Source organism: Paramormyrops kingsleyae, chromosome 11 (assembly GCF_048594095.1).
Source record: "Paramormyrops kingsleyae isolate MSU_618 chromosome 11, PKINGS_0.4, whole genome shotgun sequence".
Lineage (NCBI taxonomy): Eukaryota > Metazoa > Chordata > Actinopteri > Osteoglossiformes > Mormyridae > Paramormyrops > Paramormyrops kingsleyae.
In genome coordinates, this window is record NC_132807.1 from 9,987,116 (window position 1) to 10,007,188 (window position 20,073).

At 44.6% G+C, this 20,073-nt stretch overlaps 1 protein-coding gene across 5 annotated transcripts in view; it reads left to right on the forward strand.

The window, feature by feature from the left end:
* Window positions 1-17,190, forward strand: part of adamts7 (a disintegrin-like and metallopeptidase (reprolysin type) with thrombospondin type 1 motif, 7) — a 61,740-nt gene extending 44,550 nt beyond the window's left edge. For 2 of the 5 annotated variants that reach the window (XM_023815133.2, XM_023815132.2), the window contains 7 exons: window positions 23-236; window positions 725-2,491; window positions 2,985-3,137; window positions 3,388-3,561; window positions 3,650-3,799; window positions 4,182-4,362; window positions 9,321-14,212. In XM_023815133.2, coding sequence (XP_023670901.2) covers window positions 23-236; window positions 725-2,491; window positions 2,985-3,137; window positions 3,388-3,561; window positions 3,650-3,799; window positions 4,182-4,362; window positions 9,321-9,523 — 2,842 coding nt within the window. In that variant the 3' untranslated portion in view covers window positions 9,524-14,212. Of the gene's footprint in view, window positions 1-22; window positions 237-724; window positions 2,492-2,984; window positions 3,138-3,387; window positions 3,562-3,649; window positions 3,800-4,181; window positions 4,363-9,320; window positions 14,213-14,744 lie in introns of those variants that run through there. The other 3 variants (XR_002838673.2, XM_023815136.2, XM_023815135.2) reach the window with 3 other exon arrangements.
* Window positions 17,191-20,073: the final 2,883 nt, after the last annotated feature.

Genomic DNA, 20,073 nt, shown 5'->3' on the forward strand with positions numbered 1-20,073 from the left:
AAATCCTCTCGTTTTTGCTTAGATGGTGGCTAGGAGAGTGGCACAAGTGCTCCGCCAGCTGCGGCCACTCAGGCCTGGCCAGGAGAGCGGTGCTCTGTATTCAGAGTGTGGGTCTGGAGGAGCAGAAGGCCCTGCAGCCCTCCGAGTGTCAGCACTTGCCCAGGCCTGAGTCCGTCACCTCCTGCAACACTCACATCCCTTGCCCTGCAGACTGGACCGCAGGCAGCTGGACGGAGGTGAGGAGGCCGTGGACATGAAAGTGTGCAGGAGGCAAAGGCAGATCTGAGCCTGACTGGCTGTACGGCTGAGTCCCAGTAACCTGGCAATGCTGGGACCAGGTTCTTGCACGCCTCAGTGAAGTCAAACAAACAACAAATAGTTTTATGGTTATGGCAATGTCATTACTGAACAAAAATAGTTACTCCCTTTTTATTGGAATGCTGTTTCAGATTAGATGTGTAATATATGTACTAAGCGTCCCACCAAATTCCATATAAGGAGCTTTTTCACATTGGGCCGCTCTTATTGGCCTGTGCTGAAAGCGCTCAGGTTGAGGACTGTCCGTCTTACAGCTTTTATAAAAACTCTCTCACACTCTCCCTTGTTTTCTTTCAGACTATATTGGGGCAGTTGGTTCTGTTAGCATGAGAAGCTGAAAAAGCTGCAGTTGATGGTGTCACATGTTTTTTATTTGTTTTAATCGCTGCCGGTTGTTGATCTGCAGTGCTCCGCGACATGCGGTAGGGGGGTGCAAGGCCGCACCGTCGCCTGCTCCAACAACACGGGCGTGGCCTGCGATCCGGGGAAGAAGCCGAAGGAGGAGATGCCCTGCCAAATGCAGGACTGCCCGCCAGTGCTGGACGGCTTTGGAAATGAGTGGTCTGGCAGTGGATCTTCCAGCAAGGAGGTGTTCAGTGACACCAACTCCATTCCCGATGACAACCACATGCCCGGTTCTGAACAAGGAACCACCAGAGCTCACCCCGCTAGGCCCGCTGGTGACATGAATAACATAATTGACGAAGGCTTCTCCCAACAAAACCATATAGATCATGCTGCCGCTAACTACATTAGAAACAACGTACAGATCGATGACTTTTATTATGATTACAACTTCATTGGCTTTCACGAAGACTTGTCAGATGTCTTTGGTGAAGGAGAAGGTCTCGAAATCGACCGTAACGAAGGACCTGCCGGTCCTGGGACTGTCATGAGTGTCCACCTGGGATCAAGCACCAAGCCGCCCACTTCAACCTCACACAAGCCCACGGCCACCCCTGAGGACGCCAACTACATCGTCACCACACCTCACAGCATCGACAACAAGCGACCCAAGACTACTGCTGTTCGAGATCTGGAAAATACTGAGGACCACGGCGGTGAGAAACGTGGAGAGGATTCAGAAAACGAAGAGGAAATCTTGTACGCGGAAGACCATTTTCTGCCTGTGTCTGTCACGCCTCCGGCACACATTTCAAATATTAGGCTTACGGAGAAATGGAAGGAAGATCATAGCAGCCCTGGAAGTGGCAGAGAGGCCCCGACAGAGGGAGGTCTCACCCCTGCTGATACATTGGGGTCTACAGCTAAAACAGGTGCAGCCAGCAAAGTGAACGCAGAAGTGGAAGGCAGTGATGCTGATGCAGACACTAGAAATCATTGGGATTTTGCTAGTGATGTTTCCAAGTTTGTCACTGAGGGAGAAAGGAATGTTGCTGATCATTTTGACAGTGGGCCTCCGGAGTCCGATCGGGGGTGGAGTGATGCGGACAACTGGAAAGGAACAGATCCTGGAGACCAGGAGGGCTGGGAAAGTATCTCACCATCACAGGAAGCTCCACCCTCTTCTCCTCCCACTGTGATTCACTTTGAGACCAACCAGGATAATGTACTTTCCAGTAGGCCCGCTCCACTGAGCCAGGCTCCACCGAGCCAGACTCCACCTGCGACTACACTGAATTACGATGTTCGAAGCACAGACTCCACAGAAACACATTCTCTGGGGATTTTCACAGGCGAGGACGAATCGGGTCAATACTACCCAACAGAGTCTATTGAGTATGACGTCACTGATTCACAGCACCCTGGGACTTCGCAGCCCATCCCACGAGATCTGCTCTATGTGCCGACTGATTTTTCTGACCTAGCCGCAGAAAGTGAAAGCAAGGATCTGGAGGATGCTTCAGAATCCCCTGTAACTGAGGCGGCATCCACTGTCCCCAAGGCTGGTGACATTTTCAGTACCACAACGCCAGACACGACTATCATGACTGAACCGAGCGATGCCACCCCTACGGAATCTGATACTCAGGCCCCAGCCACTGGGTCTGGGTGGGACTATACTACAGCGATTGGGCCCCCGGGGGGAGCCACAAGCCCACTTCCCCATCAATCCCATGACGTCACCGGGCCCAATTGGCTGACCCCATCACTTTCGCCCCCACCGCAGGCAGACACCACAGCTTACTGGGCGGCAGGAAACTGGAGCACTGTGAGTTACACGCCAGACATGTCCTTTTCATGGTGTAAAATTAGTTTATGGGCAAAATACGAAAAGATTACCGTGCAATTAAAGTCGGGATGATTTTATTGTAGTTGTCACTGTTTGGCTGTGAAAATGGGTCACAGAACTCCAGCTGCTAGGCGTGTATGACATCATTTTACATTCACATACCTTTTTTTTTTTTTTACATTTTGCAAGAACTTCCGGCGATCATTTTCTAACGAGGGGGTTTTATAAATATGAGTTATAAATGCATTGTATAAGCACTCCTTCTAATGTGAAAAGCCTTCCAAATGTTTCAAATATTAAAATCAAAGAATGAACTCAGGTAGGCAGAGATACATTAATACCTGTCAGTGGAATGATGAATTGGAATCGAGGCCCTGCACAGAGAGTCAGTGTTTTGGATGTTTCCATGGAGGGTCTCCACGGTAACACAGCACCCTGAGCCCTGCTCTGCGCTGCCACCCTTCTGCTCCAGTGCTCCACCACTTGTGGTCTCGGCGCCATCTGGAGGTCCGTGTGGTGTAGCACAGGACGGAACTCCGACTGCCTCCCCTCCCTGCGTCCCGTCCCAGCCCGCCGCTGCTACATTCGGCCCTGTTCCTCCTGGAGAGTCGGCGAATGGAGCCGGGTGAGGCTCCGTATCCATGCAACCCGAGCTTTCACAACCGTCTCTTCTCAGCGTTATTTATGCTTTCTGACTGTCTGCCCCGTTATGTTGCTAGCAGAATCACTCCACCCTCTGACTCACAATTTTTTTTTTATTTTATAACAATTTTAGCCCATTACAGAATAGGTCATAATAAAAAGACGGGTTCTGTGGAAGCGGCCGTTGTGGCTGTTTCTTGGAGCTATTGAAAATGCTCTCTCCGTATTGACAGTGCTCCAGGAACTGCAGCCAGGGAGTGAGGCAGCGGGAGGTGCAGTGCACCGACACGCGCGATCGCAGGCCTCTGCGGCCCTTCCACTGCCAGGCCATCGGACCCAGGCCACATTCCCGCGAGGCCTGTAACCCCCACGACTGCATGGAGTGGTTCACCACCTCTTGGGGTCAGGTGAGCTGCAGCCACCCTAAGCATGCTCTGGCATGGTTCTGGGCGTCCTGTGGGTGTGTGATTATTGATCTCTGCCCCCCCTCCACAGTGCTCAGAGCTGTGCGGCGGGGGGGGCGAGCAGCAGCGCCTGGTCACCTGCCCGGAGCCTGGAAAATGTGACGAGGCCGTTCAGCCCAACATCATCCAAGCGTGCAACAGCCAGCCATGCGCTCAGTGGGTCACGGGCTCCTGGGGTCAGGTGAGGCGTGCCCCCCCCCCCCCCATGCATGGTGGGGCCAGAGCTCAGTCCTCTTATAAGGCCATGCAGTGTCTTGTGTCTTCAGACTTAGTGGGTTTACTGCCCCGAATGACTGCAGCGTGGGTGGTAGGTGAGGGAGGGGTATTAGGGTGGCACTGTCTCAACATGCCACTCGGACTTATAATACCAGCATACTCTAAGTGGGTCTCATCTCAGCATGGCCTCCAGAATAAAGAGCAGGGCTGGTCTGTGTAAGCAGCTTTTCCAGATTTGTGTGTCTGTGTGTCTGTGTGTCTGTGTGTGTGTGTGTGTGTGTGTGTCTGTGTGTGTGGTGGGGGGAGAGGGGGACCTGCATACCTTAACTCCAGCTTTGCCCCGGCAGTGTTCAGCACCTTGCGGGGGTGGGGTGCAGCGGCGTCTTGTCAAGTGTGTCGACATCCGGAAGGAACAGCGGCAGGGCAGTGTGGAGGAGGAGGAAGAGGAAGAGCCCCCACAATGCGAGCACTCGGCCTGGCCAGAGGACACCCAGAAATGCAACGTTGAGGAGTGCAGTGCCATGCAGCGTGAGTACAGCCCCCTGGATCTTTAACACACTTACTTGTGCTGAATTCACGATCCGTGTAAGTGCAGCAGCGGATGAACCTGTCTCAGAAGGTTCTGGAATACCTACTCTTTGTTTATACCCAAATCGTGCTCTCCATTGGGAAACTCCCCCATAAGTTAGACTTGGGGGGGGGGTTTCTTCTGTCTAAAACTAAAGCAAAAATAGAAACATCTTGTTTGTGTCAGCAGAGCAACTGCTTTCTCCCTGTGAAAGAGTTTCCTCCCTCTCTGTCTGAAATGTGCGTATTTTCCCAGATCTAAATGGGGCACAATTACAGGATATGAAACAGAACATATGTTTGTGAAAATTAAACTCTGTTTGCCTGAAATGTATTTAATGCATACAGAGCTGTTAAACTAAAATTCAGCTTGCAAACCAAATAAAAACACTATATGCATCAGGTAATTATGATTTTGCATTCTGTGAATGATGTTTATTAAACCAGACTTTCTTCCTGCTTTCATGCTGTATATTTTCATTAAACTGTATTTTCAATGCAGTTTATTTAGGAAATAGGGTTTTTTCACGACATATATATGTATAAAATCTTTATTCCCCATTGAAGTGTCCATATAATAAACACTGTTAAAGTAAGAAAGTAGCAGACTTCCTACCTGTGTTCATAGTGTAACGCAGGGCCAGGTCCCCAAGGACCGAATGGAGGTTGAGGTGAATTGAGCCTCATCCTCCGCTGCAGTGAGGAGGTACCTGGACGGCTCCCTGAACTCTTTGTGTGCCAAAACCTCCTGCTCTAAAAGCAATCCCAGCTTTTTCTGCTAGAAGGTTGCGGTTACATGTTTAGTGTTGGAAGCAGATGCTGCTTTATTCATCATTAGAATTTACATCTTGGAGTCTAAGTTAATAAACTAACATATATTCTCCTAATTCTTGCAGTGTACAAATAAACCATCTGAGTTACCCCAGTGGTTAAAGCTTCCCTTGACATAATTCAGAAGAACAACAAAAAGCTAATTTAATTTTTAATGATGTTTTCTTGTTGCCGAAGCTTCCTTTCATGATGTGTACATGATGTATTTTCAAACTCCTTGCTGATGATAAGGCTTGAAGGTCAGAGTTCACGTTTGTGCAGCTAACACAATATGACCTGGTGACATGCTCTCACCTGACCTTTATGACCCTATAGCCTTCCTGCTTCCCACGCCATTCACCCCCTCCCCCAAGCCCTCTCCAATAGTTCATTCACATTCTCTTTGATGCATACTCATATATGATCAAGGACCCCTCTTTCTCAGGAGCAAATAATTACCTACTGCTTTGAAATTTCCCAAGTTGACTATCAGTAGATAATTCAGAGAAAAGTGCGAAATACTTAAATTCTGGTTTAGGATGTGCTATGTATTTCACAGAAACCAGTCTGTGGCACAGGATTTTGTAAATAGCTTTTTTCTAATGCATTTTTTTTTAAATACACACATTTCTTGGGATTTGAATATTGGCTTTTTGCAAAGATAATTAAGAGCATTTGTGGAAATAAGTTTCTTGAAATAGATTCAATGGGAATAGCTTGGTCTCTTTATTGGAGGGTGTCATTTTTGGCCCATTTGCCATTTTTATCACTTTCTCAGCTATTATCTGGCTGGGATTTGCTGCTGTAACCTGGTTTTTATATGACCTGTGATCTCTGGCCTCCCAGGAGCCCTCACCTTCCCTTTTGTATTCCAGCATTCTAGGCCTTTCTCTGTCAGTCCCAGAGAGCGGAGTCCCAGTTTAGACGCCCTCTTGTCAAATAGATTGTTTGCTGTTAATGTGTATTTGTTGTCGATTCATATTTGATATACCCGTGCATGAAACAATACAGTTTACTGTTGTAAGATCCTGAACGACGGAATGTGTCTGAGCAAGGTCCTCATTGTTTTCACACTGAACATGGATGAGTTCATTGAAGCTGTGTGATTGTTAGATAACTCCACCCAACTAACTTCCTGGGAGTCAGAGCAAAGGACGAGCGGCCTTGTGGATCTGCTGAGACGGGAGCCTTTTAGGAAGCTGGTGCTCCCTCCTGTGCTCATTGGAAAGCCGTCCGTCAGACCGTCCTTGCGATGGTTAGCGTGCCGTGGAAGTGCCCGCTGACACTCGCATGCTGGAGTGCATCAGATTAGCATTTGGAGCTGGTTTCTGTTGAATGACATGTGTCCTGGAATTACTTCAGTAGGCAGATGCTTATTTATAAGGGAGTCACAAAACAATGCACTCATTTATCCATTCCAGATTAGATGTGTTTGATTGGAATGGTTGAAGGGGACGAAGAAAATGTATACCATTCTAACACTATTTCCCACAAAGTGCAAAGCAATGCTATGTTAATGGACATTAGAGGTTGCATGCATCTTGGTTTGCATGATAGTTAAAACAATTATTTCAAAAGATTAAGAGCTATTGTGAAATACTCTTTTCCCAGGAAAACTCGTTTTCAAAGTGGTTTGTAAATTGTGCGTTATAGAGACATTAAGTTGTGGAGACTTCGCTGCCCTCCTCCTGACCCAGAAGATCTGAATGCGTTTCACACTGACCCTTTCAGTGCAGTGCCCCAGTCTGGAGAGTGGTCCAAGAATCATTTTCTTCTGAGGGGTGGGAGGGGGAATTTCATGTCAAAGTCCATGTAAAAAGCCTAGAACAGCTTCTTTGTTCCAGTGTAATTTGACTGAGGCCCAACATTCTGCGTTTGGGTTAATATCTTCTTCTGCATCTCGGGCTCTTGGAAATGGCTCCTTGATATAGCTGACCTACTTTGAAAGCTCGTGGTTTGACTGTTTGTGGAAAGGCACTGCGAGGCCACTTTGTGTTGCTGGTGTTTCACTGCGATGCTTTGTGCATATAAGCCTGGCTTGGCTTTAATTTTTATGTTGTAAGGCACCGGATCAGGAATTCCTCTGCATCTGACATTGACTACACTGGTATACAGTGATTTTGGTGCCAATGATGTCTGAACGGTTTTATATTAAGTTTATGGTGCTGATTAAGAATATGACTTCAGTTTTGCAAGATTGGCTCTAGTTTATGAGATATTTAATACTTATTCAATTAATTAACGCAACACGTTTGAAAAGCATTCAGAATTGCAAGAATATTTTTATTTTAGTTACAACTAGTAAGTAAACAGTCTAACTTCATGCAAAAAGGAAATTCAAAATATCTAACAGTGACAGGAAAAAGTTACATATGATTTGACTAAATAATACAATATTGATTAACTATTGATTGTTATTCATGTCAGTGCTTCAAAAAAAAGTACTGTGGCTGGTTGAAAAAGATGACTAATGTCTATGAAGTGCGATGCGACCTTTGTAAAAAAGTCATCAAACTGGCAACAATGGGCTCTAAAGCCATCGACTCACATATCAGGGAAGAGAAGCACAAACGTTTTGTCGAAAGTGAAAAACCCAGGGACAATTTCTTTTGACTGCATTTGTGAAGCCTGAATGGATCCCCTTCTTCTGGCCCAACTACATTTTTTTCATGGCCCTATCACAAGCATTTCAACCATTTCTGGCTAAATACCAGACAGGTGTTCCCATGATGCCCTTCCTTTGGAAGGACTTGGCAGATTTGATCTGGGTAAATATTCACCACCACAGTAACAGCAGCAATAAATGAACATGCAAACACGCACACGTGAACTTTACTTTTAATTTTATTTTTAGACTCTTCATCATTGATTAAAGAGTCAAAAGCTATTGAGTTGTTATAACACACAAGTCGCATTGGGTGAATGCATTATTTTCATGGATGTCCATTATCTCAAAAACTAGAACCAATCCAGCAAAATTAATGTAATTTTTTAATTCAGTACCCTCAAAATACCCTAAATCCATTCATAAAACCTTGGCACCTGGTTTGTAGACCTGTGTTATCCTCTGCTGTACTGTATGTGTGCAGAATAGTATTTGCTGAATTTCTTTTAAATACAGTTTAGAAAAGGCAGATTTTGAAATCAATTAACTAAAATGGCATTTACATTTACGTTTTTCGCTTCATGGACGCTGTTTGTATGAGTATGTGTGAGATAATGTTCCGCCTCTGTGTGTATGAGTATGTGTGAGATGATGTTCCGCCTCTGTGTGTATGAGTATGTGTGAGATGATGTTCCGCCTCTGTGTGTATGAGACTGTGTGAGATGATGTTCCGCCTCTGTGTGTATGAGTATGTGTGAGGTGATGTTCCGCCTCTGTGTGTATGAGTATGTGTGAGATGATGTTCCGCCTCTGTGTGTATGAGTATGTGTGAGATGTTGCTCCGCCTCTGTGTGTATGAGTATGTGTGAGGTGATGTTCCGCCTCTGTGTGTATGAGTATGTGTGAGATGATGTTCCACCTCTGTGTGTATGAGTATGTGTGAGATGTTGCTCCGCCTCTGTGTGTATGAGTATGTGTGAGGTGATATTCTGCCTCTGTGTGTATGAGTATGTGTGAGATGATGTTCCGCCTCTGTGTGTATGAGTATGTGTGAGATGATGTTCCGCCTCTGTGTGTATGAGTATGTGTGAGATGATGTTCCGCCTCTGTGTGTATGAGTATGTGTGAGATGATGTTCCGCCTCTGTGTGTATGAGACTGTGTGAGATGATGTTCCGCCTCTGTGTGTATGAGTATGTGTGAGATGATGTTCCGCCTCTGTGTGTATGAGACTGTGTGAGATGATGTTCCGCCTCTGTGTGTATGAGACTGTGTGAGATGATGTTCCGCCTCTGTGTGTATGAGACTGTGTGAGATGATGTTCCGCCTCTGTGTGTATGAGTATGTGTGAGATGATGTTCCGCCTCTGTGTGTATGAGACTGTGTGAGATGTCTGGCATGTAATGCTGACTGACGTCTCATGCTGAATCCTGCTGTGGAATTAATGAGCTTCAGAGGTGATGCAGAACAGCAGCTTATCTGCCTAATCCTGTTTGTTCACACAGACTCAACCGAGGAAGAGGTGTCCGGTCCGGCAGTTACAACACTTCTTACCCAGAGCTTGGCCATTCATCCCTTTGCCATGTGGGTGGCATTTTTGTACATGGCACAGATATATTCCTCAGGGATATCTAAAGTTTTATCTATCAGTTTGCTGCCCTATGTAGTTCAATACTTCTTCAAAGGTCTTCATGGAAAGTTTAGCTGATTGCGGTGAACTCTCCGGTAGGATTTTAAACAGGCTTTTGCTTTGTTGGTTTGCAGGGGATGGCCTTTCATTTCAAACCAACGGCACATTCATTTCTATTCAGTTCTCGCCTGTTAAATGTCTGATCTTCTGTAGTTGCACCTGGAGATGGTGTTTTTTATACGCTGTTTGGTAGTTGGAGACCCCCAAACTGCTGGTCTGCATTACCGGTTTAATCCAGGCAGTTACTGTATTTGTTACTATATCTGTTAATTCTGTAAACATTTGTGAACTACTGAAGGAACAACTAATGAATAACACCAGTGAAATACTGATCTCATGTTTGTTCATCATAAATGAATCATAATGCATCTTTTCTCCCAATTAGTTACTGTATTTGTTACCACATTTGTTAATTTTGTAAATCCTTGTGAATTATGAATAACACAAGTGAAATACTGATCTCATGCTTATTCATCATTAATGAATCGTGACGCATCTTTCATCTCAGGTAGCGACTACATCTGTTCATGATTTGTACTAAAGTAGTAACTCAGTTGTTATTTTGTGATGGAGGTGGGAGGGCCTCATGGGAAAGAACGAGGCAGCAGGACGCTTGGGAAAACATCAAGAACCCTACGGTGACGTGAAGGGTTAACGTGCCCAATCCGGCACTGACCTTTAGCTCCTGAAACATGAGCATTCCTCTGCGGTTATGATGGAAAGTCACCTACGCATAGCTAGTCCTGTTTCTATCAAATATAATATGACAGAACACATTTTGTACGGGGAATTAAGACATAGGAGTGCTCCCACCTTTGACTGCTGTTAGATTTTTGTAGATTAGCAGTAATAGAGAAATGCTCCACACGGTCATACAGTGGTAGATATTATATTCACATTAATAGCCAGCAAAGGGTACAGGTCAGGTCAGCAGGGGGTTTACAGGGAGGTTACAGGGATGGATGCAGCATTGCATCATGCTGCACAGACATAATGCAGCACGCATGCAAAGGCCAGGCGTCCGTGGCTCATTTGACAGATTCTCGTGGAGGGAGCGCATGAATCTCTGCATCACTGCAAATGCGATGGGGAGAAGCCAGGAAGCCGCGTGGAAGCGCCAAGTAGTATGTGGTGGGAGCCGACGCTCAGCATGCACTGCGGTAAGCTGCAGGCCTGGATCAGTGTCTGCATATTGTGTCACTGTCCTGGGCCCATAACATTTGCATTGAAATAGACGGCATTGCTGGCATAGTGAACTAAATGCTAAGAATACACACAGAGGCGCCATTGTACCCATGCGGACTCTTGTGATGCCAGGCTTTTCCATCAGGAAGTATCACGGGGGCAGGAGGCATTCACAAGCCGTGCAAGACAGCCCTTTCGCAGGCACGGCAGGCGAATGCCATGTGGCGTTGGTCATGACTTTCCCTCCACTATCCTGTCACACATTTTCCATATGAATATACAGTAGGAAGTGGTTATCATGGAGAGGGACAGGCTGCTATTTTATGAGAAAGTGAAGACAATACGTGTCTTATCCGGCGGCCGTCGTGCTGCTGCTCCAAAGGGCCACAAAGGCAGGCATTAAGAAGTAGCCGAGCATCTCTCTCGTTTTGCCTGTAGCGATATGGCACCTTCAACAGCTAATTGGTTCCACAAAGTGTCTTTAATCCTTTCTGGGTCTGTTGTAGTTGATAGCGGGATTATTTATTTCCATGTTGTTTTTCTCATTCCTTATCCCCTCTTTCGATTCGTCTTCTCTCTGCAGGTATGAGGCACATAATGATTTCTGATGTTCTGCACAGTCCCGGACTCCCCCGCCTTTACAGCAGCAATGGAGCTGTGAAAAATTAGCCCGCGGGTGAATGGCGAGGCTGCTTGAACTGTTAGGAGATGACAGGACTCTGGGGGCCTCTAGTGGCTGCAGTCAGTGGGGGGAAGCTCGCAGTTACGAGCACCACCTGTCAGGTCAGATCGACTTCTCTGTAACCGGTTTTTCACTTGTGAAGCTGGGTTGCTTGTAGGCTAGATTATATTTTGCTTCAAAGTCTTGTGTTAATGTTGAGCTTTTTTTGTGGTTCTCCAGTGTTCTATTGCACAACTTTCTGTAGAGGAAGAAAGAAGAGGAATTCTCTAAATAGTACCTAATGATCATGTGTGAACTGGTTTTTGATGCTCAGGTAATGACCTAATGATCTGGGGCTTTTCTGACCCCCGATGATCCACTCTCTTCCGCTACAGCAGGCTTTGATCTCGTCTGCTGTGATGACATGTGAGAACACTGCTGTGTTCTCAAGACCTTTGGCCTTGGAATATATGCTTTGTATACAAGCATTGTGGTGGAATAGTTGATACACGTATGTCAAGCACATACAGCTTGCATCTGCGTTTGTGATCCGGTTGTCTTTGGAAAAAATAGGTGGTTTGAAACGATTTTGAGAGCAGAATCTCATCTTTATATCTTTTAATTGTTGTACCTTGTGGGAGGGGGGGGGTCTGCTGAAAATAGGGGCAAAACCACAGTGGGATTCACCCCACAGCTGTGAACTTTGACCTGTCTCGTGTCATCCGATTCTGTGATCTGCCTGTATGGGAAAAGACTGGTTGCTTTGACAGTTCTGGGAACCCGCCAGACTGGCAAAGTGAACGAATTTCATGTTTGTTTCCAGTTGACTGTCAGCCATTCACAGCAAGTCAGGCTGTGAGGCTCCAGTTCAAGTGAACTGAAAAAAGTTACTAGCAGAATGGAAATTCAGGTTTTTTTTTATCACGGAACTGGAGCTTCAGGCTTTGTTTATTATGCGACTAAACTTGTCTACCAGAGGGGAAAAGTTAGGGACAAGTCTGCAGTGACAGACGTCATATCTCCTGCAGAATGTATTTTTATTGTATCACAGGACATTTTTCTTTCATCTCAAAAATGTGTTACAACCATAGACTTGCTAGGTGAATATGGCAGCATTAACAAATAGAAGGTTTAAAGGAAATTACAGGGAATGCTTGTATTTCAAAAGCATCTTATGAGTATTCTTGTGCTGCAGTTTGAATTTAATAATATTGCATGAAGTCACAAAGCAAGTATGTTATTTATCGATGCAGCACATTTCAAAATAATTCTTGTGAAAATTATGAAGTACATTTGGATGTTCAAATGTAGTACTGAGTATACAGAAAGAGGCATAACACATTTAATTATGAAAATCAGCTGTAAGGTGTGTATAAGTAGCGTCTGTACGTCCAAAACAAACTGTGAATAAAGAGCCAGCTCTCAAAGCTGCAGGAGCTCATCATCTAAGTTTCAGAGCAGACGGTTTTATAAACGCCTCGGTTCAGCTGGCTCACTCATCCCAAGGGTCCCAGTGAGACTCCCTCATTCCACCCTCTAATCTCTGTCCTGTGCATCCGTTCTCCAGCAGAAGATCCAGGTTTTTCTTAGAGGGCTGAGTCGCAGTCCTGCGCGTCAGACCAGGATTATCACATTACCTTCCCCTTCCTGGTGTCCGTTACGGAAGCATGGGGATTTGTCTTCCATGCCGGCATTGTGGAAAACCCATCAGGCCACTGGTAAGATAATAGCGTTGGATGATGGAGAAGCAGTGTGAGAGTGAGTTAGAGCGGCCGTGCGGGATTCCGCGTGGCGTGACCTGGGCAGCTGTCAGCCATGCACTGAAGACTTCAGCCACTTCACTTCCTGTGAATTCTCCAGATGGGAAAAACTCGCCCTCCTACAGGAAGTAGTGGGTTGACAAGTCTCCCCCCCCCCCCCAAATCCCTCTCCCCAGCAGGCCCATGTGTCTCGTCGCCCCGCTCTGTCCGTGATTGACGCACGGCACCTGGTGATACCCGCACAGCAGAGGGTGCAGTGCAGGATTAAAGTGCTCCCTTCCCACACCTGGAGTTCCTCCTCAGCGTGTTTGTCCTCTTCTTCAGGCTATCATATGCAAAGCCACTTTGTCCATTTCAGGTGGAAGAGAGATCAAAGGGATTTATTAATGAGTGAAGGGTTGGGGCTGATGTTTAACTTTTCTTTTGGTGACTTGAAGTGAAAATTGACAGTTGTTACGCGTTTACTTTTCAGTTGAGCCCTGGAAGATTTTATATAATTAGTTTTTTCTGCTCATTTTTATTCTCTCTAACTGTGTATTTTATTTATTTATTTTTCCTTGACTGCACGTAGATGAACATTTTTAAATTACAGAAATTTTGATTGCCACCCTCTGGCCATTAAAACATGATGACTTATAGAGACGCAGAAAGCCAGCCCTCATGCCAATTTTCCATTTGCATTTTCAAATAGAAGATGAGTTTGTGCAAAATTGGCTTATCATTGTGTAGAAATTGTTGAAGCTCTTTGTCTTGTAGCCCTTGGAGTGTTCGGGTTCGGAATGGGGGCCTGCATGAGTGTGCTGGTTTTTCCATGCTGGTTTCTCTGTGCTGGTTTCTTTGTGCTGGTTTCTCCGGGTCTCACGGCCCCTCTTGTATCTCCACGGTCACTCTTTAAACATGATCAGAATGGATTCTGTTTGGTCCCGTTCTCATGGTTTCACTGGTTGTGAAGAATGTGCCCTGGGTGCACTGGTCCATTTCTGTGCTGGACCATATGCTCTGTGAGATGGTCTCTCTCACCTTTGCCAGACAGATGTGCCACTTTAGACCTGCCCCACGGCCCATTTTCTGCCATCTCTTTGTGAGAAACCCTTTACTTTACATCAGAAATATAGTTATATTATATATATATATATATATATATATATATATATATATATATATATATATATATATATATATATATATATATATATATATATATATATATATATATATAATTTGTCAGAATATTCCTTTCTGATACTGCTGTATCTCCGGGAAAATCCTGTGAGTCGTGCGGATGCATTTGTCTCTGGGAAGTGGGCTTGATGGGAAATTTGAAGGAATGTTTCCACCTATTTCCCATAAGTCTTCCTGAGTGGTCAGGTAACGTAACGGAAGCAGAAGACTGCCAGTGAGGTGAAATGAGTCAGCGGAAAGCAGATCTCTTCCACTCCTTGTCTTTACTGTTATTTTATATGTTGATTTTTGCCTTTACTAAGTTGATTATGGTTTATTTGCCAGAATGACTTTTAGATTATGACTGTGTTTCTGCCCTTTACATGGTTCAGCATGCAGTCATTTCTAAGAGAAGTGTGCATTTGTGCCCATTCTTAAACGTCCTCCTTGCCTCTCCCTCCCTCTCTCTTAGAGCAGACATGTTTTCGTGACCACTTGACGTTCCGCTTCTGTCAGACGCTAAGCTGGCTGGGTCGCTGCCACCTGCCAACTGTCCGCACACAGTGCTGCAAGACCTGCGGCCAGCTGTCGCGCGGCAACAAGCGCACAACCCGCCGGTGACTCGCGCCTGCTGGAGGGACCACGCCGGCCTTTGCGGACCCAAACCGCACACGTGCACTCATGCACACATACACGTGCCCTCTTTCTCTCTTGCTCTCTCTCTCTCGCTCTCTCTCACTACACAGCAGCTGTAGTTTACCCACAATTCCCTTGGTCACGTGCTGCTGCGGAGAGTCCTGGCCCGACCCGTTGTGACTTCAGCAGCCGGTGTCTCTTTCAGTGGTGGAGTACGGTGTGCAGATCTCCTGCTCAGTGTCATTGTGTATTTTTATTCTTATTCAGAAGCATGCAGCGCAGAACTTTCACCATATCGATTGCTAGTACACTGCTAATTCAGCATCACCACAAAACCGCAGCAGTATGCTAAATGAGTTGTATGCAATTAAAATGCAAGCAGATAGGGTAATTCCAACTGCTATTCTTAAAAAAAATGTTTTAAATAGCTGTCGATTATAATCTCTGGAACGATTCATGTAAATTACCAACTAATGAAAATATCCATAAATATGTAGCAGTGCACAAACAGAGAGTATTCGCTTGTTTGTGCAGTTTGTTTCTGTTTGCAGCCAATTATATGAATTTTTGGATGTAACTGGACTTTGGAACCTACAGTGGGTGGGATTTCCATGCCGTGTCAGTTATTGCCAGCATTTAATCCGGTGGGAACCAATTAAGCAAGCAGCCTGGGGCGACCTTTACGGGTCATCACTGCCAGCACATGATAACTGTGCCCACAGGTCTCAAAGCCATCTTTACCCTCACTGTGAGGAAAAAAATCCAAAAATAAAATTAAAATAACGTCCGATGGTGCTGCAGATTGGTGCTAAGGAGCCCGAAACTCCTCGCCGCTCAGGTGTTGAGGGCCGGTGCCTTTCATACTTGAACTGCTGTTTTTATTTTTTATTTTTGTTTGGTGTGTTTATTGTTTTGTTTTTCTTTCTGTTTTTGTTTTCCCATACCGCTCGCCCAGGTGTCCCAGCAGGTGGCGCTGTCTTCAGCAACACATAGGTATTCTGTGACTTCTCCCCATGTCTGCTATGGCAGCAGTGAAAGGTTTTACAAAACTGCGGGTTCTGCTGTTGCTAACTGCACTCAAAGGCTGATATGTAAAATGGCCTTGTCATATTGTATCTCATTTTAGTATCGTCTGATTTCCACTACCAGTATAAAATTCATCAGTACCTCTACTTTAATGTATATAGGTCAGACATATCTATGCAGTAATTGTTGCTTAGAAGGATTTTAGATTGTTACTATCAGGGTGTGACTTTTCAGAGCAGGTCACATATTAGTTGAAGAAATTACTATTTTTCAAGTAGCTTTGAAAGTATCTGGTTCAAATACCAGTATAAACCCACCTGAAGTATTCTGGGCCAAAGTACTTAACCTGAATTTCTCTAGTAAAACCTCAATGATAATAATAATATTATTATTATTATTATTATTATTATTATTATTATTATTAAATGCATCTCCTTTTTATGAAAGTATCCATATATTTTGAAGATCACACTTTGGAAATACATTTGCTCGATTAACAATTACCAAAGAGTAATTATGCTCAATCTAGGCCCTGATTTTCAGTGTTAAACCATTTAACATTTCTTATGAATAGTTTATTCAGTCGGTGATTTTTAAAGTCACTGGTATTAATTTGCATATGCAGTTAGTGATCAGCTCTGTTTTTATAAAAGTACTTTTAACGAGTCGACAGGGAAGACAGAGTGTTAACGAATATGAGCAGCAGACATCAGCGGCCTTAATACGACCAAAAGGTGGATTCTGCTGAGTAAAGACGGTTGCGTTTCCTCAGCACTAAATACCGGTTAACTGTGGGCAGACTCATCTGTCAGCCAGAAGACAGAAGATCAGCTTGACCAAAGCTGAGCAGCCTGGGTAACTGCTCCAGTTGCTCTCTGTTCTGTCCTGATGGTGCTGTGTTCACAAAAACTACTTAGGTACTTTTCAGTCTAAGGGAAATGCTCTTCTGCACCGTGGATCTGCATGAATGGTCCCTACACAGTCTGTGAAATAATTGTCATATTAGTTTGTCTCTTTGGGCATTGCCCTTCATCTTCGATTTGCATACTCAGTTTCATTTCGTGGTGTCATTTTTATTATTTCCAAGTTCTGATCGCGTAGCTCACAGTATATGTATAAATTTAACCATAAACTGCCTAATAATATGACTCAGTATTTCTGTAGGAATATTGTCATCTTTTTCCATTTGATTTTGTAACTTAATTTGTCTCCTATATTTATATCATTATAAATAAAAATGCTTAAAAAGTACATAATTTGTGGTTGTATTCTAATCAAATTTCACTGTATGTATTTCACTGAATCTCACTGCAGCTTTGAAGTAAAATATCTGCGACCCATTTGAAATGATTCATCAAATACAGGGGACTACAGAGCTGAACAAAGCTCATGTTTGTCTGAGAAATGAGCCTTTTCTGCTCCATCCCTGTAGGGATGCTGTTTCCTGAGCTGTAGGTAGTATGAGGTTTATAGTCCACATAGGGCTTAGAATTGTGGCCAACACTCTCTCTCCTCTGAACATCTTTACCTCTATCTTAAGCGAGTCACTCTCACTACTTTCTAAGAAGCTCCAGGTGTGATTCAGAAACTTCTTTTCGATGAATAAGTTCTTTCTCGCCACCCTCCAGTGCAAGTGAGTCGCATGTAGAGCTTTCAGTATCGTTGCCCTGTGTAGATGGTCTCCTTGGCTTTCCTCAGGAGTCCTCTCCTCTTAATTTTGGCGATTAGTCCTCAGAAAAAGGCTCTCCAAGAGCTGGCTTCTGCTTTCTGATTGTGTGTATGACGCTCCCTGTGACACATAGACACTCCTGTGACACTCCTGTGGAATGCTCTTCAGTCTTCATTTTAACAGTCCTCCTGATTCCTTGCCAGTCTCAGTCATCACATTCTCTGGATATAAAATTCACATCTGAAGTGCAGTTAGACACCAAAAATAAGGAAATTTTGCCCTCCATCTTTTCTCAGTTGTAAATTTTGAGCTACCAAGGAACAGGAGTCGAATACTTATGCAATCAACATGAAATTATGCTTATATAATTTTAAGAATCTAGTTACTTTTCCCATGTGTTGTATTCATAACAAATATCACATTCAGATTTTATGGAATAATGGTCAGAAATGGCAAAACATAAACAGTGTGACGATACAGACAGTTTTGCAATCAGATATGTGCTTTGGTGTGTAATTTGTATTTAAAAACATGAGAAGCAAACAGCCTGTTTCTGTGATGCCAGTTTCATACATTCTTAGGGGACCAGCCACTGGCCATAACAGTCCTAGCGTTGGCAATGTTAATTCACCAGAAAAATGCCTAGATGAATGAACTGTTTGTTATTTTTCTTTCCCAAACTCAGACCAAGCAGCAGCTGCCTGCCAATTTTGCATGAAATAAATGCTGCTTTCAGTGCTATTTCTCTGTGCTTGACAGTGCTTAGTGACAGTGTGAAGGCTCGTCCGTAGGCATGTGGAATGACGGAGCTGCTCATCAGATTCATATTTAATTTGTGACCTTTGTGGAAAAACCAGGAGCACTCTGGATTCTGCTTCATCAGCTGGCATCAGGTCCAGTCCAGCTTCATTCAAGCTGCTCTTCACACATAATGAAAAGCGTGCTGCCTGCTTGCAGTGGTCGGTTGGTAGTGCTGGTGCAGCGCTGATTTTTCTACATCCCCAAATGCACAATTTGCTCCACTTCCAGTCAGGGCTGGGCTTGGGCTAAACATCAAACCTGGACTTTGGGTCCCCTGTGATGAATTTGGCCGGATCATGAACGAATTGGCCATTGGGAAAATACCAGTCCAGTCCAGGCCCACTTCCAGCTCTGGATGATCTCACGCTCTAGGCCTGCCATCTACTGTAGCTAATAAAGGAGGTTTCAGTGTTGGACCGCTTGGTGTGGCACATTTACCAAGGCCACTCAGGCACAGAATCAGAATGAAGGTTTATTCCCCAAGCACAAGAATTTTCCATGGCTATGGAGACTAAAATACAGTAAGTGCAATAGATTTTCAGCTGACTAGAGGGTAAAAACTGTAAGACAGCAGTGAGTAAGAATGATGTGATGCAGTGTCAAGGTGCCAGTGAGAAAAACCAAAATATGCAAAAGGAGAAGTGAGTGCAGTTATGAAGTAAGCTGTGGAGATCACTGATTGGGGCCTTATATGGCCTTTGGGAAGAAGCTGCTTTTCTATCTAGAGGTTCTGGTTTGTATGGCTTGGAAGGCTAAAGAAAACGGGATGAGACCAGCAGCATCCAGACAGTGTCCACAGCATCCAGACAGTGTCCACAGCATCCAAACAGGTTCCACAGCATCCAGACAGTGTCCACAGCATCCAAACAGGTTCCACAGCATCCAGACAGTGTCCACAGCATCAAGACAGTGTCCACAGCATCCAGACAGTGTCCACAGCATCCAAACAGTGTCCACAGCATCCAGACAGTGTCCATAGCATCCAGACAGTGTCCACAGCATCCAAACAGTGTCCACAGCATCCAGACAGTGTCCACAGCATCCAAACAGGTTCCACAGCATCCAGACAGTGTCAACAGCATCTCAACAGGGTCCACAGCATCCAAAACAGGGTCCAGAGCATCCAAACAAAACAAATCATTCTCTTGCTGCCTTTCATGATGCCTTAGAAAAGCACTGATTTTCTGTTTTTCTCTTTTAAGATGGTGTGTTTCTCTTCTGACCCTCAATCCTCTGTAATTATAAATCAGGACGCCGAGAGCGTTTTCACTTACTTGATCAGCATTCCTCTGCTTAACCTCAGGATATCCAGACTCCCGAGAGACTCCTTCAGCTGAATTAGCCTTTAATGCCACAGGAGATTAAAGGGCCATTGGTACCCTCAGCTGCCATGCTAATTATCATTATCTAGTCAAATTGAAACAGACTTTTGTAAACAAACTTATTTGGGCTGAAGCTAATTTACAATAAAACCAATTTTTGTTGCTGATGAATTAAAACGTGTACTATAGGGAAAGCTTTGCTTTATCTCTCTTTGTGGAGCTTCTTACCTACACATTAATTAGAAAAATACAGCTATCCTTAAATGGTGAAATCCTGGTACACATTTTGGAAGCTTTTCATGTGTAAAAAGGGCTAACAGTGCCTCCTAATGGCTGTATTTGTGTAC